This window comes from Silurus aristotelis (assembly GCF_946808225.1).
Source record: "Silurus aristotelis genome assembly, chromosome: 12".
NCBI classification, from domain to species: domain Eukaryota; kingdom Metazoa; phylum Chordata; class Actinopteri; order Siluriformes; family Siluridae; genus Silurus; species Silurus aristotelis.
The window spans coordinates 5,257,374-5,278,132 of NC_139585.1; the positions used below are offsets into that span (position 1 = coordinate 5,257,374).

A 20,759-nucleotide genomic window follows, 5' to 3' on the forward strand; every position below is an offset into this window, starting at 1 on the left:
ATAGATGACGAATACTCTTGTGCATCATTAGTCTGAAAAGCAACTGTCCAAACATGAATCACCCTGCTGTAGAAAGAGGAAGTGATTCCCAGCAAGTTTGATTGATTCAAGTTCCTTTTTTCATTCAGGTTTATGTATCTTTAATGAACATGTTTAGTAAGTGCTTTTATTCCAATCAGGGTTGTGGTAGATCCTGAACAACTTTGAGGGAATAGATCCTGGCAGGGTGCTGTGAGGCGACATTTAATCGCTGAACAACTAACGTATAGTGTAAAGTAAATCCTCATGGATTGCATGAAATTACAATTGATACCATTTTCAGACATTAAAATATAAATTCAGAGTGAAAAAGGAAAAAATTGTCTTAAAAAAGTGGGAGAGTAAAAATAACCTATGGCGTAGTATTGCATCCTCCATATTTCCAAAAACACTTTTATCAGATTTATAAAAGAAAGACAAACTTTACGCTTCTCACCGAAAACCATCGAGGTCCCCGGAAAAGCATAATGCATCCAAAAACTGCAATTTCAGCATTATGCAAAGGTTTATTTTGTGTGTTTGCATGTGCCTTCAAAAATTTCTGTCTCTTCAGAGCACTCATGTGGGACTATTTAATGGATTCACCATTCTATCAGCAGGATTGACTGTTGCTAGTTGCTGTAGTGCCCATACTAGGAATTCCGCCCTTCATGACATCATGAAGGTCCATATTCGAAAAAAACTTTCCAAAACTTATATGAACTCAGAAGGAGTGTATTTGGCACAGAGATACTCCATCATACATCATCACATATTCATCACACATTAACTCTGTATACCAGTTAAAATTTTTTATATATGTTTGTTTATATTATACATATTACAATGGAAATCCTGAGGGTAAAAAAAGGAAGTGAGTGAATGGGTGAGGGGGTTGATTATAAAAAAAGAGTGGCTTTCATTCCACAATTATAAAATAAGCTACATTTCAGCTATGCAGTAAATGTTTTTATTGTTTATTTATTGATTTTTTTGTGATTTGATGTTCTTTATAGGGTTTGTTTGAATCTAATGACCTTGAAGATATTTTTAAAAAATCACTTGTTAGCATACGATCCAACTTGATGTACTTCTGTGGAAACGCATGTGATTAAACTTACAAATGCATATGACTACATCTAAAACGTACATATTCAATATACACTATAAGGACAAAAGTCTTTAGGACACCTGACTTTTCCAGCTATATGCGGTTTCTTCCCAAACAGGAAGCATTGCATTGTCACTTCATGTCCCTTAACAAGGAGATTCCAGCATGACAATGCCCCTGTGCACAAAGCAGGATCCATGAAAATACATGGGTTGGAGTTGAAGATCGTAAGTGGCCTGCTTAAGAGCTCTGAAAATATCCCCACTGTTCTGAAATATTAAATATGAAATCATTTTTGGTTCAGTTTAAAGCAAATGGACTTCATATCCTTTATTGTTGTGCATAAAAATGTGTAATTATATAATCAATATGTATATAAAGAACACAAGACAACCTAAGTGTTGATTATGTTCAACTTTAAACTCTATCATTATAGACTATATATTAAACAAAATAATGATGAATTAAAAAAGAAAAGTAAAACAGAATATCTGTTTGTATGGTTTAGAGACAGTGACATTGAGTAAAAGACAGGAGGTGGAGCTGGAGGTAGCAGAGCTAAAGATGTTAAGATGTTCATTGGGAGTGACGACGATGGACAGGATTAGAAATTAGTTTATTAGAGGGACGGCACATGAGGGACGTTTTGGAGACAAGGTGAGGGAGGTGAGATTGAGATGGTTTGGACATGTGCAGAGGAGGGACATGGGGTATATCAGTAGGAGAATGCTGAGGATGGAGCCACCAGGAAGGAGGAAAAGAATAAGACCAAGGAGGAGGTTTATGGATGTGGTGAGGGAAGAGATGCAGGTAGTTGGGTTGAAAGAGGCAGATGTAGAGGACAAGGGGGTATGGAGACTAGATATGAATGAATTAATTAATTCTAATAAATATAAATGACACAACTCAATGAAGTTAAATAATCAGTTGTGTTGCTTGTGCAGTACAGCATTTTTACAATAGCACTATTTTCAGATCTCACTTAGGGGAAACACTGCCCTCTTGTGGAACATTTTAGAAAAATTAGGAACATGCACACAGAACACAACAATATTATTTTCTTCTTCTACTTATTTCGGCTTCTCCCATTAGGGGGCGCCACAGCGGATTTTATTATTATTATAACATTATATTTTGTCATTAAATAATTTTAAAAAAGCATAATTTCTATTTTCAGAACAGTATATATTTAGACAGTAGACAGTAGTTTTAAAACATTTAATATAATTACTGTCTTCTCTCACTCCAAAGTCTATTTATCCTTGTAATAAGCACAGATGTATTATTATTTATCTATTTCCTGTACCAACATCTATTTATCCTCCTTACATAGAAACTACCTTTTCCAGCAAAACTACTTTTATAACATTTTAAACAATTAGTTTTGTCTTCACACATGCCAATGTCCATTTATACTCACAACAGACAAAAACAATATATGAAAAATCTTGCATGAGCACCATCTTTTTATCCTCTTCACATGGAAGCTATCTATCTATCTATCTATCTATCTATCTATCTATCTATCTATCTATCTATCTATCTATCTATCTATCTATCTATCTATCTATCTATCTATCTATCTATAGGATGTGCATCTTCATAACTGAGGTTGATGCAAATCGCATCTCAATGCATAGTCAACAACACGAGACATTAAAGACATATATATAAAGCAGCTACTGATGCGATGTGGTACAATGGAAAGAAATATGATGCTCTGCAATTCAATATGGTACAAATAGTTCACTGTTATTTCTTTGGTTCAGACAGACAACAAATCATTGAGTGCCTTTTGACTTCTATTGCATGGCCCCTTTCACAAACACGCCTTCGTACTGCAGAAAAAAAGTGAAAATGGATTAAATTAACCGTTCTTTATCTGTTCTGCCTTCAGGAGGTTGCAGCTCTACCTCTGCCATGTTAATCTGTATTTAATCTGTATTGAACTGATTTAGTGTCCCGCTAGTAACTGGATCGCATCATAATAATATTGATTATAATATTTACTTAACGCAACTTAATCGCACATCTATATCTGTTCTAAATGTACCTCTCATTAATAATTGTTTAATACTATAATCGACATGACCACGAACAAGAATGTATGCTTTATAAAAATGTATGTTTATTACTAGTGAACCCAAACTCAACACAGAGCATGAAGATCAAATGTTCTTGTAAATGTTTGAAAGCAATTATTGTGATTTTTTAATTTTTTTTTAATCACCAATTAAATCATCAGGAAACCAAACGGAACTTTTGCCATGTTTCCACACGGACGGTTTATAAGGTGAAACCGGAGAAACTCGTTTTAAATTTCATACGGATTAAATATTTAGCGAATATTTGTTTTTGCTGCAAAATTGGTTTATTTTAAAGTAGACATTTCGAACTTTCTATTTTTATATTTATCTGTGAGGCAAATATTCACTGAGATTCACGTGGAGTTTTTTGACCCCAGAGGGTTAATTATTTGCATCATGGCAGATTTTGGTGTTGATTTGAGATTTGGTGCATCAGGTCAAATTTACGTTTATTTATTTGTTCATATCTGAGTAAAGAAAAGCTTCATCAATTGAGGTGTGTTGCGTTGAAGGTTATAATGTTGCCTCTTTTATATTGATTTATTTATATTTTTATTATGATTATCACATTATAAGACTGATTATCTGCATCATGGCACCTGTTAATGGGTGAGATGTATTTATTAGGAGTGAGTTTGAGAAGGATCGTGGTGACTAGACAATTGGGTCGGAGCATCTCCAAAACTGGAGCTCTTGTGGGATGTTCCTGGTGGTCAGAATCTATCCAAAGTCGTCTAAAGAAAGAACAGTGCTGAACCGGTGACAGGGTTGTGGGCGGCTGAGGCTCACTGATGCACGTGTGGAGTGAAGTCTGATCCGTGTGGTCCGATCCATCAGACGAGCTCCTGTAGCTCAGACCGCTGAAGAAGTTCTTGCTGTTGATGGATCATGACTGTTTTAGCAGCAAAAAATAGGACCAATACAATATACATAGTGGTCATAATGTAATGCCTGATTGGTGTAAAGGGAAAGGAAAAAAAACGCGGCGGCGGAGACACTGTGACGTCACAACATCCATTTAAATTTCCCCGAACTCTATGAAAGCGAGCGCACGAGCCTCGTCCGGCGTCATTCGCGCACGCTTGCGACGTGGAGCGTTTGCACGGAGCGCGTGTTGTTTTGTCGTTTAATGGACAAGACAGACGGCACTGACCACCACGGAAGCTCCTACGAGCTTCGGCTGCGGCGCTCAAACGCACAGCTGCGCCGCGAGAACCAGGACATGAGGAAGCGCGTCGGGCGTCTGGAGATTTTGCTCAGCGACGTCCCGGACTTCGAAGGGGAGAAGAATATGATGCTGGAGGCTCTCGATCAATCCTGCGAGAGAGAGCAAGAAGCGTTGAAGCGGCTCAAGGAGGAGGAGATCGCAAGCACGTGTCTAGAGGACGCGCTCTCGGATATCTATTACATCAGAGGAGCTCAAAGGAAAAAGCGGATAAGGCAGAGGTTGGTCAAGCGAGATGTTCTTCAAACGGGATGCGACCTGATGGACGCCCAGCACGCCCTCGTCAAAAGAGACGAGATCCTCGAGAAAAAGGACGCGGAGATCGTGGAACTGGTGTCGCTCAACGAGAACTGCTCCGCGCACGCCGACGAGACGGTGACGCGCATCGAGGACGCGACGAAGGCGCTGGACACGACGTGCGCGGGCACAGCGACGCAGGAGCACCTGGAAAGTGAGATTAGAGAAGTGGAGAGTAAAGAGATCATCATCACCCCTCCGGTGGAAAGAGTTAAACCAAAAGACAGACAAAACAGGGTGAAGGACGTTCTGGTTACAGCGTGTAGCTTCATCTTCACGCTGTTTCTTTTCCTCTTCATCATCACGTCCTTGACACCAGAATGCAGCTCTTTGTGGGAGTTCTTACTGGGAGGCATGGCGAAGCATTTACTGCCGTTCAGGTCTGTTTATTATATTGGACCATTAGACTTTTAGAAGAGCATTAGAAGAAATTATGCGCTGCTGAAAGAAGATTTATCCTCATATATGTACAATTTGGAGCACTTTGAGGAATAAGAGGACAGGCATCAGAATGAACAAGCAACCTTCCCATGTGCCCTGGACCACAGCACGACTATGCATCCTCAGTGTGAACATCATCTAGTGATCTTCATGATGGTGCAGCAAAGGTCCGATGGAAGTTTTTAGATGAACTCTCTGAACAAATGAACGTGCAAATAAACAAATGAATGAATTTCATTCAGAAATTATGTCCTTCCTATTATTATTATTATTATTATTATTATTATTATTATTATTATTATTATTATTATTGTTATTATATTCATATTATTATTTGTATTATTATATTATATTATTATTATTATATTAATATTAATATTATTATTATTATATTAATATTAATATTATTATTATTATAATATTATTATTATTATTATTATTATTATTATTATTATTATTATAAGTTCCAAAACTGCGATAAATGGACTCGAACCCCCCCAAGAATCTTTTTTATTATTTAAGCCATAAATCATCCTCCCACACACTTTAAACACATACAGAAAACATTAGCAAGAATATATCGAGATTAATTTTGTGTACATTTATAGTGAACATGTACTATACAGTATACAGTTCTGCAGTAGCCTGGTTTCTCTGATTGTTTATTGGTTAAAGTGTCCTATGACCTCAAAAGAGGCTGAGGTAAAGATACACGTCTGTATTAACATTTTAATTCATTTAATAATTAGTAATTCTATTTTGATTAATACATTTCATTATTCCAACATAAAACTCCATAAAAACAATTCCTTATAAATTGTGATTGCTGTTTTATTATTCACTCGGGAAAACACTGCCCTCTTGTGGAACTCAGCAATATTTAACGAAAATTGAAAACGATATATATATATATATATATATATATATATATATATATATATATATATATATATATATATATATATACATATACATATGTGTGTGTGTGTGTGTGTGTGTGTATATATATATATATATATATATATATATATATATATATATATATATATATATATATATATATATATATACATATACATATGTGTGTGTGTGTGTGTATATATATATATATATATATATATATATATATATATATATATATATATATATATATATATATATATATACAGTGGGTACGGAAAGTTTTCAGACCCCCTTAAATTTTTCACTTTTTGTTATATTGCAGCCATTTGCTAAAATCATTTAAGTTCATTTTTTTTCCTCATGAATGTACACATAGCACCCCATACTGACAGAAAAACACAGAATTGTTGACCTTTTTGCAGATTTATTAAAAAAGAAAAACTGAAATATCACATGGTCCTAAGTATTCAGACCCTTTGCTGTGACACTCAAATATTTAACTCAGGTGCTCTCCATTTCTTCTGATCATCCTTGAGATGGTTCTACACCTTCATTTGAGTCCAGAAATTTTTGATTATACTGATTGGACTTGATTAGGAAAGCCACACACCTGTTTATATAAGACCTTACAGATCACAATGCATGTCAGAGCAAATGAGAATCATTAAGGTCAAAGGAACTGCCTGAAGAGCTCAGAGACAGAATTGTGGCAAGGCACAGATCTGGCCAAGGTTCCAAAATTTTTTTTGCTGCACTTAAGGTTCCTAAGAGCACAGTGGCCTCCATAATCCTCAAATGGAAGACGTTTGGGACGACCAGAACCCTTCCTAGAGCTGGCCAACCGGCCAAACTGAGCTATCGGGGGAGAAGAGCCTTGGTGAGAGAGGTAAAGAAGAACCCAAAGATCACTATGGCTGAGCTCCAGAGATGCAGTCGGGAGATGGGAGAAAGTTGTAGAAAGTCAACCATCACTGCAGCCCTCCACAAGTCGGGGCTTTATGGCAGAGTGGCCCGACGGAAGCCTCTCCTCAGTGCAGGACACATGAAAAACCCGCATAGAGTTCTCCAAGATGGTGAGAAATAAGATTCTCTGGTCTGATGAGACCAAGATAGAACTTTTTGGCCTTAATTCTAAGCGGTATGTGTGGAGAAAACCAGGCACTGCTCATCACCTGTCCAGTACAGTCTCAACAATGAAGCATGGTGGTGGCAGCATCATGCTGTGGGGGTGTTTTTCAGCTGCAGGGACAGGACGACTGGTTGCAATCAAGGGAAAGATGAATGCGGCCAAGCACAGGGATATCCTGGACGAAAACCTTCTCCAGAGTGCTTTGGACCTCAGACTGGGCTGAAGGTTTACCTTCCAACAAGACAATGACCCTAAGCACACAGCTAAAATAACGAAGGAGTGGCTTCACAACAACTCCGTGACTGTTCTTGAATGGCCCAGCCAGAGCAATGACTTAAACCCAATTGAGCATCTCTGGAGAGACCTAAAAATAGCTGTCCACCAACGTTTACCGTCCAACTTGACAGAACTGGAGAGGATCTGCAAGGAGGAATGGCAGAGGATCCCTGAATCCAGGTGTGAAAAACTTGTGGCAGCCTTCCCAAAAAGACTCATGGCTGTATTAGATCAAAAGGGGGCTTCTACTAAATACTGAGCAAAGGGTCTGAATACTTAGGACCATGTGATATTTTAGTTTTTCTTTTTTAATAAATCTGCAACAGTGTCAACAATTCTGTGTTTTTCTGTCAGTATGGGGTGCTATGTGTACATTAATGAGGAAAAGAAATGAACTTAAATGATTTTAGCAAATGGCTGCAAAATAAAAAAGAGTGAAAAATTTAAGGGGGTCTGAATACTTTCCGTACCCACTGTATGTATATATATATATATACATACATACATACATACATACACACACACACACACACACACACACACACACACACACACACACACACACACACACACACACACACACAAACACACACACACAGTATATACAGAGTGCCGCAGGAAAAAGAGAAATGTTGTAACTAGGAGTCCAAGGACGTCGGGAAAATAGTTCGGAACCAGTGTGACCTCTTTTAGAATCCCATGCTATTAGTTATAATGGAGCAGTGGAGTAGTGCGCAATTAGCATTCATTGTAAAAGCCTTTCATATGAATGTAGGTAGTGTGAGTGTTGCACAAAGGGAATTTAAGCTGTTTAAGTTATGTTTGAGTCCCTTCTGAAGACCAGATTTCAGCCCCGGTTCCCAGGTGGTGTTGAATGGCCCACACACCAGAGAATATCAAAGCTGTTTGAGCTGCTATCATGAGGAGACCTCATCACTCTGTTCCACAACACGCATCATCGCTGTGTCGAGTTGTTCTTCCGATATTACGCACCCATTTTGTAATTGCATGAGTGAACAAACTTTTTGCATAATCTTTATTGCTACTCTGGAAATGAATTGCATCATTAAATACTTTCTAAAGATACCACACCTTTATGTTCAAACATCTGTTTCCGAGTAACTGCTCATGTCAAGTAAAAACCTTTCGCCTGTACAATCTTTTTGTCAGAAGATCCCAATCCTGATGCACACTTATAGTCTCAAATAAGGCCTTATATTTATCCAATATTTATCCCATATCTCATATTTGAATACATACAGAATATAAAGGGTAAGAAATCTTGGAGGGGATTAAATAGAGATTACATATAAAAATTACACTGGCGACATCTATTAATAATTTATTTCATTTTTTGGTTTGTATGGATTTTATTTTAACTGTGGTCATTGTCCCAAAGCAGCTTTACAGCAATACACTGATTTAAAATATAAATTTAATTATTCATAAATGAATATGTTTATCCTTAATCTCCTGCTATTTTTGGGCCCCTGAACAAGGCCCTTAACCTAATTTTGTAAAAATGTAAGCTGCTCTGAATAAGGGTGTCTGCTAAATGCCATTTAATGTTGTTTAAATCCATCTGTTTCGATTCAGACAGCAAAGATTCATCTTATATAATGTACTTTAGAGCATATGACTCTTTATTCTCTCTCTCTCTCTCTAGTCTGAGTCATATCTATCTTCCACTCAACACATGTCTCTGATCCTCTAGCTGGCAGTAATCAAGTGACCTAAGCTCCACATCTACAGAGCGGCATCCTCCAGCTGCTGCTCTTTCAGCTTGACTAAAAGGAAGAAGTGCAGAAGATCCTTACGCACACTAGACTGGGGAAATGGATATTACACCAGCTCAGCTCTGAGTCTCCACCTGCCCACATAAAACTAACGCTTTAAATAGCACAGCTACAGACACCATGTGTTGCAGTACAGTACAGAATCTAACAAACAAACAAACCAAAAACTCCCAATATCTGCTAAAAATACCAAACAGCTATAATGCACACATGAAAAAATGCAAAATATATGACAAAAGTATTGGGGCACCCGACTTCTCCAGCCATACGTGGTTCTTCCCCAAACTGTTACCCCAAAGTTGGAGGCACACAACTGTATAGAATGTCATTGGATGCAGTAGCGTGAAATTTTTCCTTCACTTGAATTACAAGATCCAACATGGATCTTGTCAAGCATCACAATATCAAGTGTACAAGCTAGCTTTATGAAGATATGGTTTAAATGGTTTGGAGAGGAAGATCTCCTGCTATAGAGCTATAAATCCTATTGAACACTTTTGGAATGAATGTGAACGCTGACTGCACCCCAGGTCTCCTCACCTCACCTACATCACTACCTGACTTTACTCACAACCTCAAGGCTGAATGAACATGAATTCCAAGCACATTCCAAAATCTAGTGGAACATCTTCCCAGAAGAGTGGAGGTTATGATAACAGTAAATGGGGACTAAATGTTGAATGGGATTTTCAAGAAGCAGAAATAAATCTTGATCTTAGGTGTCTAGAAACGTGTATGTGTGTGTGTGTGTCTATATATATATATATATATATATATATATATATATATATATATATATATATATATATATATATATATATATATATATATATATATATATATACAAACCCGATTCCAAAAAAAAGTTGGGACACTGTACAAATTGTGAATAAAAACAGAATGCATTGATGTGGAAGTTTCAAATGTCAATATTTTATTCAGAATACAACATAGATGACATATCAAATGTTTAAACTGAGAAAATTTATCATTTTAAGGGAAAAATAAGTTGATTTTAAATTTCATGGCATCAACACATGTCAAAAAAGTTTGGACAAGGCCATGTTTACCACTGTGTGGCGTCCCCTCTTATTTTTATAACAGTCTGCAAACATCTGGGGACTGAAGAGACAAGTTGCTCAAGTTTAGGAATAGGAATGTTGTCCCATTCTTGTCTTCTACAGGCTTCTAGTTGCTCAACTGTCTTAGGTTTTCTTAGTCGCATCTTCCTGTTTATGATGCACCAAATGTTTTCTATGGGTGAAAGATCTGGACTGCAGGATGGCCATTTCAGTACCCGGATCCTTCTTCTATGCAGCACATGATGTTGTAGTTGATGCAGTATGTGGTCTGGCATTGTTATGTTGAAAAATGCAAGGTCTTCCCTGAAGTATGTTGTTCTGGAACTTGTATATACCTTTCAGCATTGATATTGCCTTTCCAGATGTGTAAGCTGCCCGTGCCACACGCACTCATGCAACCCCATACCATCAGAGATGCGGGCTTCTGAATTGAGCGCTGATAACATCTTGGTGTTGTGCTTATCCTCTTTAGTCTGGATGACATGGCGTCCCAGTTTTCCAAAAAGAACTTCAAATTTTTATTCGTCTGACCACAGAACAGTTTTCCACTCTGCCACAGTCCATTTTAAATAAACCTTTGCCCAGTGAAAACGCCTGCGCTTCTGGATCATGTTTAGATATGGCTTCTTTTTTGACCTATAGAGTTTTAGCCAGCAACGGCGAATAGCACAGTGGATTGTGTTTACCGACAATGTTTTCTGGAAGTATTCCTGAGCCCATGTTGTGATTTCCAATACAGTAGCATTCCAGTATGTTATGCAGTGCCGTCTAAGGGCCTGAAGATCATCGGCATCCAGTATGGTTTTCCGGCCTTGACCCTTACGCACAGAGATTGTTCCAGATTCTCTTAATCTTTGGATGATATTATGCACTATAGATGATGATAACTTCAAACTCTTTGCAATTTTTTTCTGAGAAACTCCTTTCTGATTTTGCTCCACTATTTTTCGCTGCAGCATTGGGGGAATTGGTGATCCTCTGCCCATCTCTGCCACTCTGAGAGGCTCTTTTTATACCAATCATGTTGCCAATTGACCTAATAAGTTGCAAATTGGTCCTCCAGCTTTTGTGTTTTGTGTGTGTGTGTGTGTGTGTGTGTGTGTGTGTGTGTGTGTGTGTGTGTGTCAAGTCAAGTCAAGTCAAGTCAAGTTTATTTGTATAGCGCTTTTCACAACAGACATTGTCTCAAAGCAGCTTTACAGAAAACAACAGTGAAGGTGAATGGTGTGCGTTTGTCCCTGATGAGCAAGCCGTGGCAACAGTGGCAAGGAAAAACTCCCTTAGATGATATGAGGAAGAAACCTTGAGAGGAACCAGACTCAAAGAGGAACCCATCCTCATATGGGTGACATCAAGAGTTTGGTCATAAATCTTTCAACAATACAGAATAATTTGTGATCATCATAGATCCAGCATCAGCTTCTCCATGCCAGGGCCTTTAAACACTCGGCATCTACTTCTCCATGATCATCCATAGGTCCATAATCTTCACGAGGTGGGACGTGACTGGAGCTGGCCAAACCTCAGGATGCCTCGGGATGGGGAGAGAAAGAGAAGCAGTGGAGAGGAATTAGCGTAGCTGCTGTTCATGATATTAACAGCACAAGTTGATAATGTGCATGTAATCATATATTCTGGAGCACAAGGTTGTGATGTGATGTGTGTGATGTGTGTTATGTGTAGGCTTTGCTAAAAAGATATGTTTTTAATCTACACTTAAACTGTGTGTGTGTGTGTAAGATAGACAAGTCTACATCATCAGATTTAGTGTAAATATTAACACAACCAGACTGACATTTTATTCAGAGCACTTTAGCTTATTTAGAAATGAATGCTGATCTATTTGACTCTTAATGCTGAATTAATATTCTACTGTGTTTGCACACACACTACACATACAAGCACACACAGTGACCTCTGATACCATTTGCTTTTCACAGCTGCTGCCTCCACTCATCAATACTGTACAGTGCCGGCAGGTAGAAAAGTCAGAATCGAAGCTGTCACTATGGAAACACTCATCCTATTTTAGATCTGTTCATCAATGAAGGTTCAGACACTGGACTGGTTCAGGGCAGCGACTGACCCACTTAAACCAGAGCATTCAATATTTACAGTAGTGCCCAAAACAACTCTAGCCAGATCAACGACAACAAGTGTTTGTGTGAAAGAAGTAAGAGAAGAATAATGTGTGTGCTTGGACCTGGACGCTGTTTACATGCCTACCTGTTGTTCCTGCTAATTTCCATATGGCACCACATCAGTCCACTCTGTGTAGGTAAGAAGATCGTATCAGTTCCTGTGTGGCATTTAATCAATTAGAAAAAAAAATGGGAGATTTTCCAGACCTAGAATAGATACAGAGGTGGAATGAAGCTCTGAGAAGGAGCATGGAGAAAAATCTGAGCACTATTTGGATTTGAATAGTTATTTTTAAGTCTTCCAAAGGTTACTTTCTTCTCTTTTACCTACCTATATTATTTACTGCGGTTGATAAATGTGTAGCATATTTAGTTCTTATATAACAGTAAAACTGATTTATACTTGTCACATATACAGTGTTAGGAAGCTAATCACTCAAAATCTTCTACTCCTACCAGTGTGAAGCATAACTTCATAGAGCTGGCTTTGTGCATTGTCATGCTGGAACAGTGAAGTGAAGTGAGGGGGAAAATCGAATGCCACTGCATCAACGACTTTCTATACAGTTGTGTGCCTTCAACTTTGTGGTAACAGTTTGGGGAAGAACCACAAATGGCTGGAAAAGTCAAGTGCCCCAATACTTTTGGAGATATTTTGGAGGAAACATTTGACTCAAAGTCCCACAATGCCATGAAAATATACAGGAGAGTTGTGATGAGTTACAGGAGAAATTCAGTTCATTATATGGTGATCAAAAAGATAAGTTTTATGCCGTTGCTGTTGAACTTGGTAGCTCCATTAGACTTGTGTATAAGGTGCAAAATAACAAAAAACAAAAAGGGATTGTATTTTTGTCTTGTTAACACCGGAATGACCACCACGTAATGTGTAGTGTATATGTATAAGAGGATACTAAAGCAAAATATAGTTGTATTTATTTTGATAGTATTATGCGTTATAGAAAAACTTTGTGTGAAGGCCGTTTGTTTAATCCTGTTTGCCTTCTGCTGCTGCTGATTAGTTTATGATTCACTTCACAGGTCATGATCATGCGACTATTTCACGATCATGTGCTTATTTATAACAGGTGAATGGTATCTAGGACACGTAAGTTTGTTCACATAGGTGTGGTACAACACACACATACACCCACGAACGCACCATGTACAGAGCCGGTTTCTATGAACACACTCCAGTGCACAACTTCAGAACCTCGTACACAGCGTGAAGAAAACAATCCAGTCAGCCTGAAGGTGTTTTTAACTCAAGATTGTTGGGTTTTTATTCACAAAGCGAGGACAACCTGTATTTGAGAGTGTCTTTTTTAACAATGAAAATCAGATTCACCCTACAAACTACTATTAGCATAAGAACACTGAAAGGCATGAACATTCATTATGTCTTTAACGACTTCATTATATTGTAGTGAGTGTCGTAATTAGGATGTAAACATCTTCTGACTCTTTTGTTTCGCCTTACATTAAAAGCGAATTATCCATCAAATAATGTAGCACAATAACGATAAGAGCAATTTACATTCTTTACATTCGAAGTGCAAAGGTTTGGGTCTCCTAGTTCAAGTAAAGGTATAATTTTTATTGAACCTTTTCCAAATCCAACTTTGTGGTAACCATGTATGCCTGGAAAATTCAGGTGTCCCAATACTTTTGTTCATATAGTATATATATTGTGTAGTTGCGTTCGTTGACTTCCTAGACAGGCTGTTTAGATTTTCTAACTCATATAAAAAAATTTCTAAAATCCAGTAAACTGACATGTACGAGAAACACTATCCCCTGTGCGTAACTCTTGGATAACCTCTGATTAGCAATAGTCAGTCTGTATCACTGGATTCAATTTAATTCTATTTGCATAGGATTATGAATATAACTTTACAATTCATAAATCTAGGGGGGAGTGGTGGCTCCAGCGGTTAAGGCGCTGGGTTACCGATCGGAAGGTCGGGGGTTCAAGCCCTGGTATCGCCAAGCTGCCACTCTTGGGCCCTTGAGCAAGGCCCTTAACCCTCTATGCTCCAGGGGACCCTTACGAGGAAAATAAATCAAGGACCGTGACGTCAGAGCGACGTGGGGGCGCCTCTCACCACCTGCAGGAGGGACCGTAAGGGACCGGTGCTGAGAGGATTGGGCAGCAGTCGAAGGCAGGGGCCTTGACAGCCCGATCTCTGGACACGGAGAAGTGTCTGGGGAATCTGCTTAGACTGCTGCCCCCGCGACCCGAATTACGGATAAGCGGGAGAAGATGAAATGAAATGAAATTCATAAATCTTTCCTTAAATGATTAGCATAAATTAGAGGAAGCCAGGCGCCAACTAGTGGCAGGAACTGAAACACAGGAATGAACACAAACCCATTGTCTCTCCATAATCACTAAACCGGTGGGGAAAACAGCAAGGAAAAACTCCCTAAAATTGCACAAGGAAGAAACCTTGAGAGAAACAAGACACAAAAGGGAACCTTATCTTTATATGGGTGGCACCGTATGTCTATTTATTAGAGTTTTATCATTGTTGAGGTAATTAACTGTTCCCTAATGGACCCTTGAATGCAAAAACTGTTTATTGGAACTGTGGTTCTAAGCTTATTTAGTTAAATATCCCTAACAACATCAAAATCTTTAGATATTATTACTATATTTGTCTAAATATTTGGTCCCCAGTTTACCAAAATATAAAAACACAAAAGGATAGTAAGTCCTGTTAGAACATGGTGACATTTCCAGCTCCCAAATTAATTGAATGAATTTTATAATAAATACTTATATAATTTTTTTTGTTTATTTATCCCTTTATACCCATTTATTTTACACTGTTCACTATCTATATTTTTAATCCATTAGGCATTTCGTGCTGGTTGGCAGAAGGATATTATTCTTAAAATAAGTGAATATTTTTTGTTAAATTCTAATAAAAAGCACTTTATTGATTCTTTGTACATCTTGTATGCACTATTTTGCATTACTAATTGCTATGTACAATTATGGACCTGTACTGCTCTGTATGATTATCTCGGTCTATTCGAAGCAGGTCTGTTGATGCTGGATGAAGATGTGGACAACAGCGTCTCAATGATCAGTCACTCTCTGCATTTAAAAGCACAGCTGGAGGCTCTACTGCAGCATGGAAACAACAGCGATGTGTCTTTGCGTGTGGAGACGACAGATGGGGACGAAGTAAAGGTGATCCAAGCTCACACGCTCGTGCTGTCTCTGCAGAGCCAAACTTTCCAGAAGCTGTTTGAGGAGAGGAACGGCAGTGTGCTGGTGCTGAGAGAGAGCCCAGAGTGCCTCAATGTTTTCGAGAAGTTTATCAGGTAATTATGACAGTCCACATCATTTTATCCCTAATAAGTGAGCCAGTGGTGACGGTGGCATAGAAAGGGTATGAGGAAGAAAACCAGTTTTAAAAGAGAACCATTCTTATCTAAGTGATATTGAGTATCCATTCATAGAGAGAAACATGCATTATTAGGTATTCTTATTGTTGAATAATAGTAAAGGACACTGTGCAGTATGATCAGGGTTCAAGCAAGGACTCCGTCAAGACTAACTATGGCAGTATAACTTTTGGAAACCCAGAAGGTAAGATAGATGAGGGATCTCTGGGATATTAGAAGGCCCAGGGTGTCCATCTATGGTCATGGAGGGTCTTGCATGGACTTGTGGCATCTTGTGTTAAAGAAGTAAACCGCGGAAAGGGAATCTGACATCCCTGAAACCAGCAGCAGGATAAATTTTTTCCATTGCGGTAAAAACAATAGATTGTGTAAAAAAAATTACGAAATGTGTCATTTATTCCAAATAATGAAGTAAAGAATGATTCTGATTTGTGATTTTATAAAAGAAGCTTGATGAATAGAGTAACTCAGATTAGATTTGTAAGCTCAATATGTCAATAAACATTTTATTCATTCAATTTTTCTACTCGCATGGAAAAATTGCGTTATGATACACATCTTAAAGCCTATGATTGTTCACATAACTATCGAACTTAAGCTTAATAAGCTTATTAAAAAAGCAGGCTCTGTCATAAGAGTGAAGTTGGAGTCTTTTGTTGAGGTGTTTTAGAGGAGAATACTGAGGAAACTTTTCAGTATCCTTGACAACTCGTCACATGCGACACTGGAGTCCTTCCAGAGCACATTCAGCTGTAGACTGAGACCACTGAAGACAACCATCGAACTCCACAGGAGATCTTGACTACCAGGGCTATCTAACTCTATAACTCCTCTGCTTTCAATAGGGAGCAGAGCTGAAACAATGAACACTAAAAGTATCATTGTGCAATTATATGCATTATTCAAATTTCACAATAATTACAATGTACATTGATATAACACCATGTGCAATATTGTACCACCATTCCATGTGTAATACTATACCATGCAATATGTTCTTAGTTCCACAGCACCTTTTGCATATATATTTATATATAAGATTATATTTGTGTATTTATACATATATATAGATACTGTATTTTTATTTATTTTTAAAATTTCATGTAATCTGAAGCATTCTCTGGCAAAAGAATTTCCTTCCAGATTGATAATGTTCTATCTTACGAGGACGTATTGAAAAGTTTCGAGATTGCTCTGTTTAGAAGAATTAACTTTATTTATCTGCGTTTACACGCTATCACCTTGACAATAGCTCCCAGCGTTCCTGTCACTTCTGGAATGTATCCTGGAAGTCTTCTTTTGAATCTCTGCATTGGTGTCAAAACCTTTGAGCTGCATCTTTGGAAAGATGAAGCAGCAGCAAAATCTGGCGAGTAGGGTGGGTGAGGAAGTGAGATCATGCTGTTTCCTGTGAGAAACTTACGTATGAGGAGAGCTCAGTAACAGGGTGCTTATATGGTCAGAATAGCAGAAGTGAAAACGCACATGGTTAGAATAGCACAAATTGCACAGCTCCTAATGTACACAGAACGATGTCTTTTGGCACACTGACTTATGAAGGCCTGTGCTCCCTGTGACTGTGCATGCAACCTTGAGCTGCCATCTGTTACTATGGTACAAAACTAGTTTCAAAACTTTTTGATACCACCTCTTATCTTATCTTATCTTATCTTATCTTATCTTATCTTATCTTATCTTATCTTATCTTATCTTATCACGGTAATAAAAGTTGGCAGAGTCGGTTCAGCCATTCCGAAGTATTTCACAGCCTAATCGCTGTGTTGTCTATCTGCAGGTATTTGTACTGTGGTGAACTGCAATTGCCTTTGGATGAAACCACCGCTCTGCATGAGCTAGCCACCAAATACAGTGTCTTGGTTCTCCAGCAAGGCCTGACTGAATACATGATCAAGAACCTTGCCAGCGCTTCTCTGAGTGGTCATGTGGTACGCTGGTACGAGTATGCGACCGCAGAGGGCGTCGCCAGCCTTCGTGCCAGCTGCTTGCAGTTCTTGTTGCAGAATGTGACATCGGTGTTGCGGAGCCCTCAGTGGCCGTCGGTGAGCTCAGAGCTGCTGATGACTCTACTGCAGCGCTCCGATCTGGTGCTGCACAGCGAGCTTGAGCTGTTTAAGGCCCTCGAGACCTGGCTGATGCACAACGAGCCAGACAACCTGACCGTTGAAAATGTATTACGTGCAGTGCGTTACCCGATGATCCCTCCACGTGAGCTTTTCCGCTTGCAGCGTGAGTCAAAGGTGATTTTGCGCTACTATGAGTCAGTGCGTGATCTCCTCTACATGGCCTACCAGTTCCATGCAGCATCCCCACCTCAGCTTGCCAAGTTTTTTGATGTGAATTGCAGCCTTTTCATCCCACGCAACTACCTAGCAGCAATGTGGGGTGGCGCGTGGCTCATTAACAGCCCAGCACGTGACGACCGCACGGCTACCTTCCACACGCAGCTGGGCCCGAGCGCCCACGATTCGAGCAAACGTGTGATTTGGAATGCAATCTTCACACGAAGCTCACGTTCAGATGGTAAACCACGTATTGTAATCACACCTGCGTCCTCCAGCCCCGACTTCGCAGGGGTCATCTTCCAGAAGACAGTGATTGTGTGTGCACGACAGCAGGGCCTGCTGATGGTACGCCGCATGTACAACTTCCACCAAAGCACAGAAGAGAATGGCGACTTCCTGACTGACAGTGACCTGCACGAAAGCACTTCTGAGTATTTGGTGGCTGGCTGGCTCCACTTACATGTTATCATCAAACCCATCTATCAGACCCTTATCTCTACAAAAAAATAATAATTACAACAGAAAAACCTTATGATAGAAGGACTTGTTCACAATGTTTTCCCTGTGATCATTTATTCCTTTCATATTCCATATTCCATCATCCTAAGTTATTTACGTTAGAATCTACAAATAAATTTATGTCAGAAAAACTTAGTCCAGGTAGGCCATATCTGTGGGCCTTGGTCCGGGATTTAGCTATTTGGGTTGACCTTACACACATAAAACAGACTTCCTCTTCCTTGTAATAAATTTACTGGAAATATAAACCCTAAATAATGAAATCACTCCTCTAATAAACTCCCATTTGTTTTGTCATATTATTGTAGTACAACTCAATGGACATTAAATAAATCAATGATGATAGTTAAATGGATGGATGGATGGATGGATGGGTGGATGAATGCATGAATGCATGAATGCATGAATGCATGAATGGAAATCTTCATGAATGAACTGTTGAATGGTTAGATAGATGAAATGTTAAAAGGATTAAAAAAGGAATAGATGGATGGATGGATGGATGGATGGATGGATGGATGGATGGATGGGTAGATGGATAGATAGATAGATAGATAGATAGATAGATAGATAGATAGATAGATAGATAGATAGATAGATAGATAGATAGATAGATAGATAGATAGATAGATGGGTGGGGATGATGAATGAATGGACAGATAAACTGCTGAATGTATTAACTTATGAATGTATGGATAGTTGAATAGATAAGAAGATGGATGGATGAATGGATGGATAGATGGATGGATGGATTGATGAAGGTTGGATGAAAGACTGGATATATTAACTGTCTTCCGAGGTGTGGACATCCCAGCAAATTCACCCCACGATTGTACAATGCTAAGATAAATTGCGAAAAACCCAAGAGCTACATCTCAGTTAGCTTCAGTTAGCATGTTAAATGTAAAATTTCATGACAGTATAATTCAGTACAAAAAAAGACTGAAGGAGTACAGTTTGTGTGGAAGTGTTGCCAGGAGTAAGCTCATTCTCTCTAAAAAGAACATGGCAGCATTGTTAAGATTTGCAAAATTGCATCTGAACAAACCACAAGACTTCTGGAACAATGGCCTTTGGACGAATGAGACCAAAGTAAAGACGTGTGGCCGTTATGCATATTGCTGCTTTGGTGAAAACAAGCTACTAATCCATAAGTTAGTAAAGTATAGTAACCTAGTATTTCACACATAGTTTCTCAGTTTTTGCTTGCTTTTTGTAAAAAATCTATTATAATATAATATACTCATATTATTTATTATTATATACGTTTTATTTATTACAATATTTTATTATGTTCTTATGTTTTTATTTATTATGTAACATTTTTTATATATATATATATATATATATATATATATATATATATATATATATATATATATGTATATATATATATATATATATATATATATATATATATATATATATATATATATATATATATATATTAGTGAAACCAAACTGAATATAAAGCATGAAGACAAAATATTCTTGTAAATGTTTTTAAGTAATTATGGTGTTTTCAGTTACGTAAATCACCAGGACACCAAACAGAACTTTTGCTATGTTTCCACACGGACGGTTTTAATTGCCGGATGTGTGCAACATGGCGGATTTTGGTGCTGAATTTAAAACTTGGTGCATCAGTAAAACTAATAATTAGTGATTAAAATTTCTTTCAGGGGAGTTCTTTTTTATATATATCCGAGTAAAGAACGAACGGCATTGTAAATAAATGTATGTTGCGCTGAAGGTTTGAATTTATTTAATAAATATTTAAATTATTTAATAAAAATAGTCAAGTCGGCTTTATTGTCATTTCAACTATAATTAATAATAATAATATATTAACTATAATTATAAACTTTCTTTTGGCTTCTCCCGTTAGGGGGCGCCACAGCGGACCATCCGCATGTTTGATTTGGCACATGTTTTTACGCTGGATGCCCTTCCTAACGCAACCCTCCCCATTTATCCGGGCTTGGGACCGGCACTGAGAGTGCACTGGCTTGTG

General features: G+C 38.2%; 2 protein-coding genes and 1 long non-coding RNA gene across 3 annotated transcripts in view; 1 reads left to right on the forward strand and 2 right to left on the reverse strand.

The window, feature by feature from the left end:
- Positions 1-20,759, reverse strand: part of LOC310734542 — a 152,446-nt gene that overhangs the window by 80,716 nt on the left and 50,971 nt on the right. The window contains exon 2 of the long non-coding RNA XR_014536065.1: positions 20,228-20,379. This is a non-coding gene — a long non-coding RNA (uncharacterized lncRNA). The remainder of the gene's footprint in view (positions 1-20,227; positions 20,380-20,759) is intronic.
- Positions 1-20,759, reverse strand: part of itgb3b (integrin beta 3b) — a 285,998-nt gene that overhangs the window by 45,964 nt on the left and 219,275 nt on the right. The gene's annotated exons all lie outside the window — the stretch shown is intronic.
- Positions 12,088-19,042, forward strand: btbd17a (BTB (POZ) domain containing 17a). The gene is made up of 3 exons (XM_083556604.1): positions 12,088-12,643; positions 15,554-15,839; positions 17,719-19,042. Exons 1-3 carry the CDS (start codon positions 12,553-12,555, stop codon positions 18,734-18,736), a joined length of 1,395 nt encoding a protein of 464 aa, XP_083412730.1. The 5' UTR covers positions 12,088-12,552; the 3' UTR covers positions 18,737-19,042.

What these genes read in the sequence shown, in the direction of transcription:
- btbd17a (XM_083556604.1), top strand. Translation starts at nt 12,553, where the DNA reads ATGTGTGTGCTTGGACCTGGACGCTGTTTACATGCCTACCTGTTGTTC. An exon ending in CATCAGTCCACTCTGTGTAG is followed by an intron (nt 12,644 to 15,553) that starts GTAAGAAGATCG and finishes TATTCGAAGCAG; the next exon opens with GTCTGTTGATGCTGGATGAA. An exon ending in GTTTTCGAGAAGTTTATCAG is followed by an intron (nt 15,840 to 17,718) that starts GTAATTATGACA and finishes GTCTATCTGCAG; the next exon opens with GTATTTGTACTGTGGTGAAC.